This window comes from Chiloscyllium punctatum, chromosome 30 (assembly GCF_047496795.1).
Source record: "Chiloscyllium punctatum isolate Juve2018m chromosome 30, sChiPun1.3, whole genome shotgun sequence".
NCBI lineage: Eukaryota > Metazoa > Chordata > Chondrichthyes > Orectolobiformes > Hemiscylliidae > Chiloscyllium > Chiloscyllium punctatum.
In genome coordinates, this window is record NC_092768.1 from 26,275,775 (window position 1) to 26,288,782 (window position 13,008).

Here is a 13,008-nt window from a genome sequence, read left to right on the forward strand (position 1 = left end):
AGAGAGAGTGTGAGAGTGAGAGAGAGAGAGTGTGCGTGCGTGTGTGTGAGAGAGAGAGAAAGTTTGCGTGTGGTGTGTGAGTCAGAGAGAGAGTGAGTAAATGAGTGTGTGAGTAAGCGAGTGAGAGCGAGAGCATGTGTGTGTGACAGTTGGACAGATGAGTGTGTGAGTGAGTGAGAGTTTGTGTGTGTGTGTGAGAGAGAGAATGTGTGTGTGGTGTATGAGACAGAGAGAGAAAGTGAGTGAGCGAGCGAGAGCATGTGTGTGTGAGAGAGTGAGTGAGTGAGTGTGATTTTGTGTGAGTATGTATGTGGGAGAGAGAGAGAGAGAGTGTCTCACCCTGTAGATACCAGACACAAAATTAAATTACAGCACACATAATAGAACTGTCATAGAGAACAAAATAAAGACAATTGTATGGACTGTGTTTCAGAGAAAGATCATGAGCGAGGATTAAAAAAAGAGAAGGGATTGGTAAAGGGTAGAATGAAGGAGAGAAAACAGCTGGTGAGGCATGTTGGAAACAAGTACACAAGAGAAGGAAATGAGGGAGAGATTGAGAGAAGAGATGGCATGGGGGCAGATAGAATGAGAGCAAGAAGAGAATTCAGGAGAGCAATGGAGGGAGAATAGTATGCTGAGTTTGCAGAGAGAATTAGATTATTATTGTTAGATTATCTCAATTTAATCTAGGGCCTCGAAACCTCTGTCCTATTCAGAACTGAATTCATAATCAGGAAAGTTATTGTAAAAGCTTTACCAGGGTCAATGTTGTCAAACATTTCCCTCAACGCTGTGTACTGTAAAGGGCCATTGAACAGTCCAATTGACAGTGCTCCAACAGCTATTGAAAGTGCCTGATTTTCCTCATAAATCCTGTAAACATTAAAAGAGAGGATGTCACCATCTTGAATTTATTGGAATGATTTAAACAATCAAATTGTCAAAAATTCAGCATTTTTGTATCATACAGCAAATGTGCAGAAAGTGACATGTTAATCTTGATTCTGTAACTAAGCAAAAAATAACTCTTAAATCAAAATCCTGTGTCAAGAAGGAATGCCCAGATTAGTTATCAACATATCACACACCATAGGAGATGCTAAACATTTATTTGCCGTATTGTAGTCAGAGCTTGTGGAACAAAGCAAGAAGGATGAAACCATTGAAAAGCCAAATGTCCAACTCTGTAATAAGTGGTTTTGACAACCCTCTTTGAATCCTGCTTTCTTTTGTTTACCACTGTCTTGGGCATCTCTGATTTTAGTCACTCCCCATTTGGTGGTTGACTTTCCAACTGGATTATTGTTGTTAGATGAGCTTGAACTAATCTAGGGCCTTGGAGTTCCCTTGGTCTATATGCAACTGAATTCATAATCGGGAAAGTTATTGTAAGAGCTTTACCTCAAGCTTTAGAATTTCACACTAAACATCTAGATTAGATTAGATTCCCTACAGTATGGAAACAGGCCATTTGAACCAACAAGTCCACACTGACCCTCCAAAAAGTAACCCAACCAGACCTATTCCCCTATCATATATTTACCCCTGACTAATGCACCTAACACTATGGGTAATTTAGCATAGCCAATTCACCTAACCTGCAAGTCATTGGACTGTGGGCAGAAACCTACACTGACATGGGGAAAATGTGCAAACTCCACAGACAGTCGCCCAAGGTGGGAATCAAACCCAGGTCCCTGGTGCTTTGAGGCAGTAGTGCTAACCACTAAGCCATGGTGCTGCCCATCTGTGTCTCTAACTCTATTTTCTCTCCTTTAAGATGCACAAAAACCTACATTAATCATCAGCCTGAATTTATACCACTTTTCAGTTACCAAAACAAAACATAAAGCAGGAAACGATAAACATTCAGCCTATAAGGCAATGGCTGAAACCATCCAAAACCTTCATATCTAATCAATTACTGTGTTTGCAAAAAAAAACTCATGGATTCCTGTGTTGCTCTATTCTTGCTTCTGGGTCCTTCCTAATGTGAGTTGCTGCACTACCTACGGCAGTGCCCTTGACTGTTGAGACATGCAAATCCAGAATTCCCTTGCACAGTTTCTCCACTTCTCTTTGTTTATTTAAGACAATCCTTTAAATTAGCTCAGTCACAACTCTCAATATCTACCTGAATGTTTTCTAACACTCCTTTTTAATGGTTGAGACCTTGTATTACTATAAAGTCTCTCAAAAACACACAATTTTGTTGCTGTGATTGTTGGGGTTAAAGAGTGAGGTTATCTTATGGTGTGAGCAAGCCATCCTGCATTAAAAACAGGACCCATGCAGAGGCAAGAATGCCATTTACTGGACACATGGACCATGTGACTCTCTGAGTCTATAGAAAAAGCAAAGTAATCCAAGCGGTCTCTGTGAGACAGTGATTAATTCATATCATGGAACGTTTGTATTTTCTTTACCTTATACCTTGCCATGAAACACAATATTGTACATTAATTATATATAATAAAATTGTGAAGAAGTATGTTATTACATAAGCACACGTAATCAATCAGTCAAGTTTTGGCTGCCTGAAGAATAGAAAATGAATACTGTGGCAACAACCAAGAAATGAATGTACAAGGCTGTGTTTCAGTACAGAGCATGTCCTACCTTGTATCCGAACAAGCTTCCTCCTGAAACAAATTAAACACAATGAGTGAAAGTTATGTAACAGATTTCAGAAGGAGACAGACATTACTATTTATATCCCCAAGTTCCCCAGCTGAAATGAGCAGACACAACATGAAAGTGTAAAATAATACATTTTGGAAACAAGATTGAGGAGCAGCAAAATACCCTGGAACTCAACATTAGTCCCTGTGACAATATTGTGCCTTTGAGAAATGTGTGCTGTCCTGTTTCTCTTGCAGAGGGATGTTGTCACAATAGTATTGAAATCTCTCCTTCAGACAGGCAGTTGATATGCAGCTTTGAGTTCTGCCTGGCTGTGTTTTAGTAAGACAAATGAATCAAGAGTGAGCAGGATCAGGCTCAAACAGCTCCGGAGGATTTCGGTTTTGCTTTCAGTTAGTTGTGCAGGTTTTTGCTGGTTGCTGGAGCTGGAAGCTTGAGTTCCTGCTGCCAGCATGAAGTCTTAGATAGAAAGATTTCCTCTTAAAAATCAATTGGAGCAGAATTTTTTTTTGGTGCTCCCAAAGAAGAATGTAGCACAGGAACAGGCCCTTTGGCTCTCCAAGCCTGCACCAACACATTTGGCCCTTTCATATTAAAACTGTCTTCACTTACAGTATCTGTGTCCCAAAATTCCCTTCCTATTCAATATATTCATCCAGCTGTTTCTTGAATGCTGCTGTTGTGTCTGCTTCCACCACCTCCTCTGGTAACGTGTTCCAGACACTCACCACCATTTATGTGAAAAACTTACTTCACCCACTTTTTAAACATCCCCACTCATACCTTGAACCTGTGTCCCTGAGTAATTAGCCCCTCCACCCTGCTAAAAAGCTGAATACATTCCACTCTATCCATGCCAATCTTATAAATTTTTACCAGGTCACCCCTCAACCTCCAGTGTTCCAGTGAAAACAAACCCAGTCTTTCCAACCTTTTTTCATAGCTAAAATCCCCCATACCTGCTAAACCTTTCTTGTACCATTTTCAAAATATTCACGTCCTTTTATTAGTGTGATGAACAGAACGATATGAAATATTCCAATTGTGGCCTAACTAAAGTTCTATAAAGCAGCAGCATAACTTATCTATCCTGATACTCGATGTCCCCTTCAATGAAGGTATGTCATAGAGTCATAGAGTTGTACAGCATGGAAACAGACCCTTTGGTCTCACTCGTCCTTACCAACCAGATATCCTAATCCAGTCACACTTGCCAGCATTTGGCCCATTTCCCTCTATTTGGATACCCATCCAGATGCCTTGAAATTTAGTTATTGTTCCAGCCTCCATCACTTCCTCTGACAGCTCATTCTATACAAACACCACGCTCTGCTTGAAAAGGTTGCCTCTAAGTTCCCTTTTAAATCTTTCCCATCTCTCCTTAATTCTATGCTCTGTCATTTTAGACCATCCTACACTTGGCTATTCACCCTACTCGTGTCACTCATTTTTTAAATAAACTTCTAAGATCAGCCTTAGCCTCCGTTGCTCCAGAGAAAACAGCCCCAGCCTATGCAGCCTCACCCAGCAGCTCAAACCCACCACCCTGGCAAAATCCTTGTCAAACTTTTCTGAACCCTTTCAAGTTTAACAAAATGTTTCCTGTTGCAGACAGACCAGAATTAAATGCACTGTTCCAACACTGGCCTAAAAGATGTTCTGTAGAACCACAAGAGTGTCCAACTCCTATATTCAATGCATCAATGAACACAGGACAGCATACCAAACACATTCTTCACTATCTTATCAATCTGTGATTTCACTTTCAATGAACTATGAACCTGCACTCCAAGGTCTCTTTGTTCAGAAACCCTCCCCAGGACCTTACCATTAAGCATATAAATCCTGCCCTAATTTGCCCTACAAAAATGTAGCATCTCACATTTTTCTAGATTAAACTCCATCTGCCATTCCTTCATCAAAATCCTACTGCTCTTTGACATATCCTTCTTCACTGTCCACTGCACCATCAATGTTGGTGCTATCTGCAAACTTACCTTTGATACCTCCTATGCTCACATCCAAATCATTTATATAGATGACATAAAGCAGTGGACCCAGCACCGATCCTTGTGGCACATTGCCCTTCACAGGCCTCTAGACAGAAAAGCAGCCCTCCACCTTTGGTCTCCTACCTTTGAGCCAATTTTGTACTCAATTGGCTAGTTCTCCTAGTATTCCATGTGATCTAACCCTGTTAGCTAGTGTACCATGCAGAACCTTGTCAACCACTTTACTGAAGTCCATTTACATCACTTCCATCTCTCTGCCCTCATCAACCTCTTCATCACTTCTTCATAAACTTCAACACTAACTTCTTTATGTTAATGAGACATGATTTCCCATGCACAAAGCCATGTTAACTACCCTTAATCGGCGACTAGGAGAAAGCGAAGACTGCAGATGCGGGAGATTGGAGTCAATAAGTGTGGCCCTCAAAAAGCACAACAGGTCAGGCAGCATCCAAGGAGCAGAAGAGTCAATGTTTCAGCATAAGCTCTTCATCAGGAATGTTTATCTTCAATCTGTCCTTGCCTTTTCAAACACCCTGTCCCTCTCCACTGATGTCAGGCTCACCAGTCTACAGTTCCCTCACTTTGTCGTACCACCTTTCTTAAACAGTAGCACAACACTGGCCAACCTCCAGTCTTATGAGACCCCAAATATTTTTCTGACAGCTCCCAGCATCCCTTCATGTTACAGCTGTCAGTGGAGTAGCTTTATTTGAGCATTGAAGATTGATCAGTGAAGCACTTTTGGAGAAAGGGAGAAACTGCCTGAGGGCTAGTGCTGAGGACAATTACCGCATTTCCAATATATTCATTAAGATTGCAACAGGACAACCCTTCAGCATTCTAAAGGAACAATTAATTTGGCAACGTACCTCAGCTTCGGCCTGTCTCATTACTGCTAGCTTGAATTTCCATCTTTCTCAGAAAGAGAGGCTAATGATGGGGCAGACAGCAGACAAAGGGCATCGGTGGAAGAAAAGGAAGATAACAGAGCTAAGCACAAGGAGTATAAAAGTATGGAAGATGTAATAATTCAGGAAACCCAACTGGAAAGGAATATCATTTATTGTTGAATCCCAAAATAGAGCCACTTTGGACAGGCATATGATTAGGAAAGATTTAGATGGACATGGGCCAACCGCAGACATGTGTAACTAGTTCGGTTTCGGAAACTTGGTCAGCATGGACAAGTTGGACAGAAGGGCATGTTTCTGTGCTGTATGACTCTATGTCTATGAATCTCTATGACTATGACCTCATCTGTGGCTATCAATGATACAGATAAGTCAGCAAGGGGGCCAATGATCAGTCCCTGACCACCTACAAAGTTCTAGGGTACACCTGATATGGTCCCCCGGATTTATCCACCTTTATGTGTTTTAAGACATCCAGTACCTCCTCCTCTCTGAATTGGGGCTTTTCAAGATATTGCTATTTATTTCTCCACGTTCTCCAGCTTCCACATCCTTCTGCACAGCAAACATCAAAACCAAATACTCATTTGGTAATCTCATCCAGCTTCTGTGGCTCCACACATCGGTGGTCTTGCTGATCTTTAAGGGGCATTTTTCTCTCTGTAGTTACCCTTTTGTCCTTAATATATTTATAGAAATCCTTTTACTTCTCTACATGCTATTTGCCAAAGCTAGCTAATGTCCTTTTTGTCCTGATTTCCCTCATAAGTATATTCCTACCGCTGTAGGGATTTACTCAATGTCTGCTGTCTACACCTGCTTGTTTCCTTCTTTTTCTTGACCAGAACCTCAACTTCTCTAGTGATCCAGCATTCCCTACACCGACCAGCCTTGCCTTTCACCAGAATAGGTAATTCTGAACTCTCATTATCTCATTTTGAAGGCTTCCCATTTTCAAAAAGGTTCCTTTACCTGTAAATACCCACCACCAACCAACTTTTGAAAGTTCTTGCCTCAGACCATCAATTTAAAACTTTAACTTTTAGATCCAGTCTCTCCTTTTCCATCACTGTTTTAAAACTAATACTAATACAATTAAATTCACTTGCCCAAAATGCTACTCAACTGACACCTCAGACACTTGCCCTGCCCTACTCCCAAGGAAAGGTCACATTTTGCTCCTTCTGTAGGAGATGCATCCACATACTGAACAAGAAATCTTTCTTGTACACATTTTACAAATTCCTCTCCATCCCAGCCAATAATACTATCGGAGTTCTGATCTGTGTTTGAAAAGTTAAATCGCTTACCATTACCACACTATGATTCCGACAGGTAACTCTGATCTCCATACAAATTTGCTTCTCAATTTCCCAGCTGACTACCGGAGGTTGACAGCTCAACTGCCATAAAGTGATCGTCCCTTTCTTATTCCTCAATTCCACCCAAATAACTTCACTGGACATATTGTCAGGAATATCCTCTTAAGTTCAACTGGAACATTATCCTTTTGTAAAAATGCCACCCTCCCTTTCCTCTTGCCCCCTTTCCATTCATTCTGCAGCATCTATACTGGTGAACATTAAGCTGCCAGTGCTGCCTCTTCTTGAGCCACATTTCTGTAATAGCTATGATATCCCAGTCCCACATTCCCAACAATGCCCTCAGTTCATTTGCCTTACCTGTTAGGCCTCTTGGTGTGAAATAAATGCAGTTTAATTTATCAGTCTTACCTCATTCTCTGCTGTGCCCTTACCTGCCATGGCTAGTTAACTTGCTCCCCTTCTCTTCTGTACCAGTTGCAGACTTATCTCTTTCATTCCCAACCTGACCCCACCTTACTCATTTAAAGGCTCTCAAGTAGCACAAGCAAATCTCCATGCCAGGATATTGCCTCCCTTCCAATTCAGCTGCAACATGCTCTTCTTATACAGGTCACTACTACCACAAAGGAGGTCCCAATGATCCAAAAATATGAATCCCTGCCCCTTACAGCAGCTCCCTTGCTGTGCATTCACCTGCCCTAGCCCCTTATTACTACTCTCACTAGCACTTGGGATTGGGAATAATCCAGAAATTACTGCCCTCAAGGATCTACACAGAGACACATACCACATGTAGTCAAACTGGATTACAATGTGAGCTCCAACAGGACATTAAATTTGGAAAGATAAATACAATCACAAAACAAATATTAGAATCAGGATAAATCATTCCCAAATGTAGCTGGTGTTCCTCAGATTCTGCAGACAGTGTCAGAATGGTTAGTCCACTAACAACAGCAAAACTATCCAGGGACATGCAAAAATTCAGATTACCTCTGACTCTATTTCTGCAATAAATGCCATGTTAATTTGGTCGTTAGCGCGAGTTACATTGTTGCTGACTGAACTGACCCAAAAATATATTCCCTCACCTTCAGAAATGTCTGCTCGTCTTTTTCCTCCATATGTCTCTGCAACTTTAAGAGATTCTCTTCAACAGATTTTAAATTCTCCTGAATCTCTCCAAGATTTTTCTCCATTGGTTCCACAATCCTCTCCTCTTCTTCCCTGAGATATCTGAGTAAACGCTGCTCTTTCTCAGTGAGAATCTGGTGCATTTTAGTGAACTCGGATGTGATGTGGGTCTGCAGACTGCTCGCCTTTTGCTACCAAATGAAATGTGAAACCTCATTAATGTCCCGCGATAAAGGGAACAAAACTAACCCAGATCCCAGAAAATCAGCACAGGGAGAGCTCACCCTCACTTCGGAAATCTTCCGTTTCTGGGTCAGTTCCGCTTGTAGAACCGCCGATTTCTTCTCAGTGAGAGAATCTAAGGAAGATTTCAGCTGATCCTGGAATTGAGAGAAAGAGAAAAAAATACCGAAAGGAAGTATCAAAGCACGGAAATGTGTTGAAATAACTCACTCTCTCTTTACCCTATAATGTTCAACAGCTTCTTTAACCGGGATGAAGCGGTGCTCTCTGTGTTCCCGCGAATCTCTACAAATCAGACAGACCAATTTCTTGTCAGTTTCACAAAACAGTTTCAGATCTTCCTGATGTTCCTCACAGTGGGGTTTTCTTTCCTTCTCTTTCGGATCCAGCTTTAATTTTCGAGCTTTCTCGGCCAGATTCGCTAAGGCCCGATTTCCCCTGAGGTTTCTTTCCGGAAACCCCTGCCTACATTCCGGACAGGAGTTTATCTCCTTCTTTTCCCAACTCTGGGTGATACAGGAGCGACAGAAGTTGTGTCCACAATCCAGGATTACCGGATCGGTGAAGAAATCCAGACAAATGGGACAAATTGCCTCTTCGGTGAAACTCAGGAGCTGCTGTCTGGAAGCCATGTTCACTCTCAGCACTTCCTGATTCAAGGATTAGTGGTGCTGGAAGAGCACAGCAGTTCAGGCAGCATCCAAGTAGCTTCGAAATCGACGTTTCGGGCAAAAGCCCTTCATCAGGAATAAAGGATCTGCAGTCGTTGTTTTTACTTCCTGATTCAAACCGCTTTCAACTTCGATACTCCAGCGCTACGGTAGTGCCCTCTAGGGATGGTCTCAATCGGGACCTTGGGTTCATATCATACCACAGGTGACCCCACTACACTATACACTCTCACACACAGACACCATACAAATTCACATACACACGCAGACCCTCTTACACACGTACGCTCCCATACTCACACCCACGCACACACCCTCTCATAGGCTGAGACTCTGTCACACTCACGCACACGCTCTACCAAAGTTAAAAATCCTACAACAGCAGGTTTATTTGAAAGCACTGGCTTTCGATACGCTGCTTCTTCATCATCTGATTTTTTTTTTACCTTGTCCACCCAAGTCCAACACCGGCTCCTCCAAATCACACTCTACCAAAACATGCACCACGCAAACACACACACTCTCCGTCTCTGTCCTTCACATGCACGCATGTGAACGTGGAGTGAATTTGCATTTACAGAATTACAATTGCAGATACATTCTATTTTGTTCAAAAGGCGCACAATCTGTAGGCAGTAGATGCAAGTAGTCAATTTGTGTAACATTTTATGAATTTCTACTGTGGACATGGTGTGGAGCTACGTGATGAAGTAGCAGCGCTTGAAAGCTAGTGCTTCCAAATAAACGTGTTGGACGAGAACCTGGAGATATGTGATTTGTTTGCTTTAGAAATAGAACATAGAACATAGAACAATACAGCACAGAACAGGCCCTTCGGCCCACGATGTTGTGCCGAACTTCTAAACTAGATTAAGCACCCATCCATGTACCTATCCAAATGCCGCTTAAAGGTCGCCAATGATTCTGACTCTACCACTCCCACGGGCAGCGCATTCCATGCCCCCACCACTCTCTGGGTGAAGAACCCACCCCTGACATCTCCCCTATATCTTCCACCCTTCACCTTAAATTTATGTCCCCTTGTAACACGCTGTTGTACCCGGGGAAAAAGTTTCTGACTGTCTACTCTATCTATTCCTCTGATCATCTTATAAACCTCTATCAAGTCACCCCTCATCCTTCGCCGTTCCAACGAGAAAAGGCCGAGAACTCTCAACCTACCCTCGTACGACCTACTCTCCATTCCAGGCAACATCCTGGTAAATCTTCTCTGCACCCTCTCCAAAGCTTCCACATCTTTCCTAAAGTGAGGCGACCAGAACTGCACACAGTACTCCAACTGTGGCCTAACCAAAGTCCTGTACAGCTGCAACATCACTTCACGACTCTTGAATTTAATCCCTCTGCTAATGAACGATAATACTCCATAGGCCTTCTTACAAACTCTATCCACCTGAGTGGCAACCTTCAAAGATCTACGTACATAGACCCCAAGATCCCTCTGTTCCTCCACCTGACTAAGAACCCTATCATTAACCCTGTATTCCGCATTCTTATTTGTTCTTCCAAAATGGACAACCTCACACTTGGCAGGGTTGAACTCCACCTGCCACTCCTCAGCCCAGCTCTGCATCATATCTAAGTCCCTCTGCAGCCGACAACAGCCCTCCTCACTGTCTACAACTCCACCTATCTTCGTATCATCTGCAAATATACTGACCCACCCTTCGACTCCCTCATCTAAGTCATTAATAAAAATTACAAACAGCAGAGGACCCAGAACTGATCCCTGCGGAACTCCACTTGTAACTGGGCTCCAGGCTGAATATTTACCATCTACCACTACTCTCTGCCTTCGACCGGTTAGCCAGTTTTCTATCCAATTGGCCAAATTTCCCTCTATCCCATGCCTCCTGACTTTCCGCATAAGCCTACCATGGGGAACCTTATCAAATGCCTTACTAAAATCCATGTACACTACATCCACTGCTCTACCCTCATCCACATGCTTGGTCACCTCCTCAAAGAATTCAATAAGTTTTGTAAGGCAAGACCTACCCTTCACAAATCCGTGCTGGCTGTCCCTAATCAAGCAGTGTCTTTCCAGATACTCGTAAATCCTATCCCTCAGTACCCTTTCCATTACTTTGCCTACCACAGAAGTAAGACTAACTGGCCTGTAATTCCCGGGGTTATCCCTATTCCCTTTTTTGAACAGGGGCACAACATTCGCTACTCTCCAGTCCCCTGGTACCACCCCCGTTGCCAGTGAAGACGAGAAGATCATTGCCAACGGTACTGCAATTTCCTCTCTTGCTTCCCACATAATCCTAGGATATATCCTGTCAGGCCCGGGAGACTTGTCTATCCTCAAGTTGTTCAAAATGTCCAACACATCTTCCTTCCTAACAGGTATCTCTCCTAGCTTAACAGTCCGTTTCACACTCTCCTCTTCAACAATATGGTCCCTCTCGTTCGTAAATACTGAAGAGAAGTACTTGTTCAAGACCTCTCCTATCTCTTCCGACTCAATACACAGTCTCCCACTACTGTCCTTGATCGGACCTACCCTCGTTCTCGTCATTCTCAGGTTTCTCACATATGCATAGAATGCCTTGGGGTTATCCTTGATCCTATCCACCAAGGATTTTTCATGCCCTCTCTTAGCTCTCCTAATCCCTTTCTTCAGGTCCCTTCTGGCTATCCTGTATCCCTCCACTGCTCTGTCTGAACCCTGCTTCCTCAAACTTATGTAAGCCTCCTTCTTCCTCTTTACTAGACATTCAACCTCCCTCGTCAACCAAGGCTCCCTCACACGACCATTTCTTTCCTGCCTGATCGGTACATACATATCATGGACACGTCGTATCTGCTCTTTGAAAAAGTTCCACATTTCCACCACATCCTTCCCTGACAGCCTATGCTCCCAACGTATGCTCCTCAAATCCTGTCTTACAGCATCGTAATTTCCCTTCCCCCAATTATAAAATCTACCTTGTTGTGCGCACCTATCTCTCTCCATAACCAAGGTGAAAGTCACAGAATTGTGGTCACCATCACCAAAATGCTCACCCACTAACAAGCCCACCACTTGTCCCGGTTCATTACTGAGTACCAAATCCAATATGGCCTCCCCTCTGGTTGGACAATCTACATACTACTGTTAGAAAAGCTTCCTGGACACACTGCACAAACACCGCCCCATCCAATCTACTTGATCTAAAGAGCTTCCAATCAATCTTTGGGAAGTTGAAGTCGCCCATGACTATGACCCTGTGGCTTCTGCACCTTTCCAAAATCTGTTTCACAATCTGTTTCTTCACATCTCTGCTGCTATTGGGGGGCCTATAGTAAACACCCAACAAGGTGACTGCACCTTTCCTATTTCTGACTTCAGCCCATACTACCTCCAGAGGCAGATCCCCCTCAAACTTCCTTTCTGCAGCCGTTATACCATTTCTAATTAGCAATGCCACCCCCCCTCCTTTTTTACCACCCTCCCTAATCTTACTGAAACATCTGTAACCAGGAACCTCCAACAGCCATTCCTGTCCCTCATATATCCATGTTTCCGTGATGGCCACAACATCGTAGTCCCAGGTACCGATCCACGCCTTAAGTTCACCCACCTTATTTCTGATACTCTGAAATAGAACCAATCTAGTTTAAGACTGGGACACAGACAGGCTCCAACCTCACACCTTTAATCCAGTGTCTAAACTGAGATGTCACCTTTTATATAGTTAAAAATCACACAACACTTCCCAAAACGTCGATTTCGAAGCTACTTGGATGCTGCCTGAACTGCTGTGCTCTTCCAGCACCACTAATCCAGAATCTGGTTTCCAGCATCTGCAGTCATTGTTTTTACCACCTTAATTGGAAGCACACTAGCTTTCGGAGCGACGCTCCTTCATCAGGTGATAGTGGAGGGCTCGATCGTAACACAGAATTTATAGCAAAAATTTACAGTGTGAGGTAACTGAAATTATACATTGAAAAATTGATTGTCTGTTAAGCCTTTCATCTGTTAGAATACAGTGATAGTTTCACTTCTTTCATGTGTAAATTTTTAAAGTTGCATTCGCGGGTTAGCTGTTAA

General features: G+C 42.9%; 1 protein-coding gene across 1 annotated transcript in view; it reads right to left on the bottom strand.

Annotated features, from left to right (window-relative positions):
- Positions 1–9,452, bottom strand: part of LOC140455319 (zinc-binding protein A33-like) — a 14,274-nt gene extending 4,822 nt beyond the window's left edge. The window contains exons 1-5 of the mRNA XM_072550100.1: positions 8,496–9,452; positions 8,316–8,411; positions 7,989–8,222; positions 2,623–2,645; positions 761–876 (exon numbers count right to left, since the gene is read on the bottom strand). Of these exons, the coding sequence (XP_072406201.1) occupies positions 761–876; positions 2,623–2,645; positions 7,989–8,222; positions 8,316–8,411; positions 8,496–8,906 (880 nt within the window). The 5' untranslated portion in view covers positions 8,907–9,452. The remainder of the gene's footprint in view (positions 1–760; positions 877–2,622; positions 2,646–7,988; positions 8,223–8,315; positions 8,412–8,495) is intronic.
- Between the last annotated feature and the right edge of the window lie 3,556 nt (positions 9,453–13,008).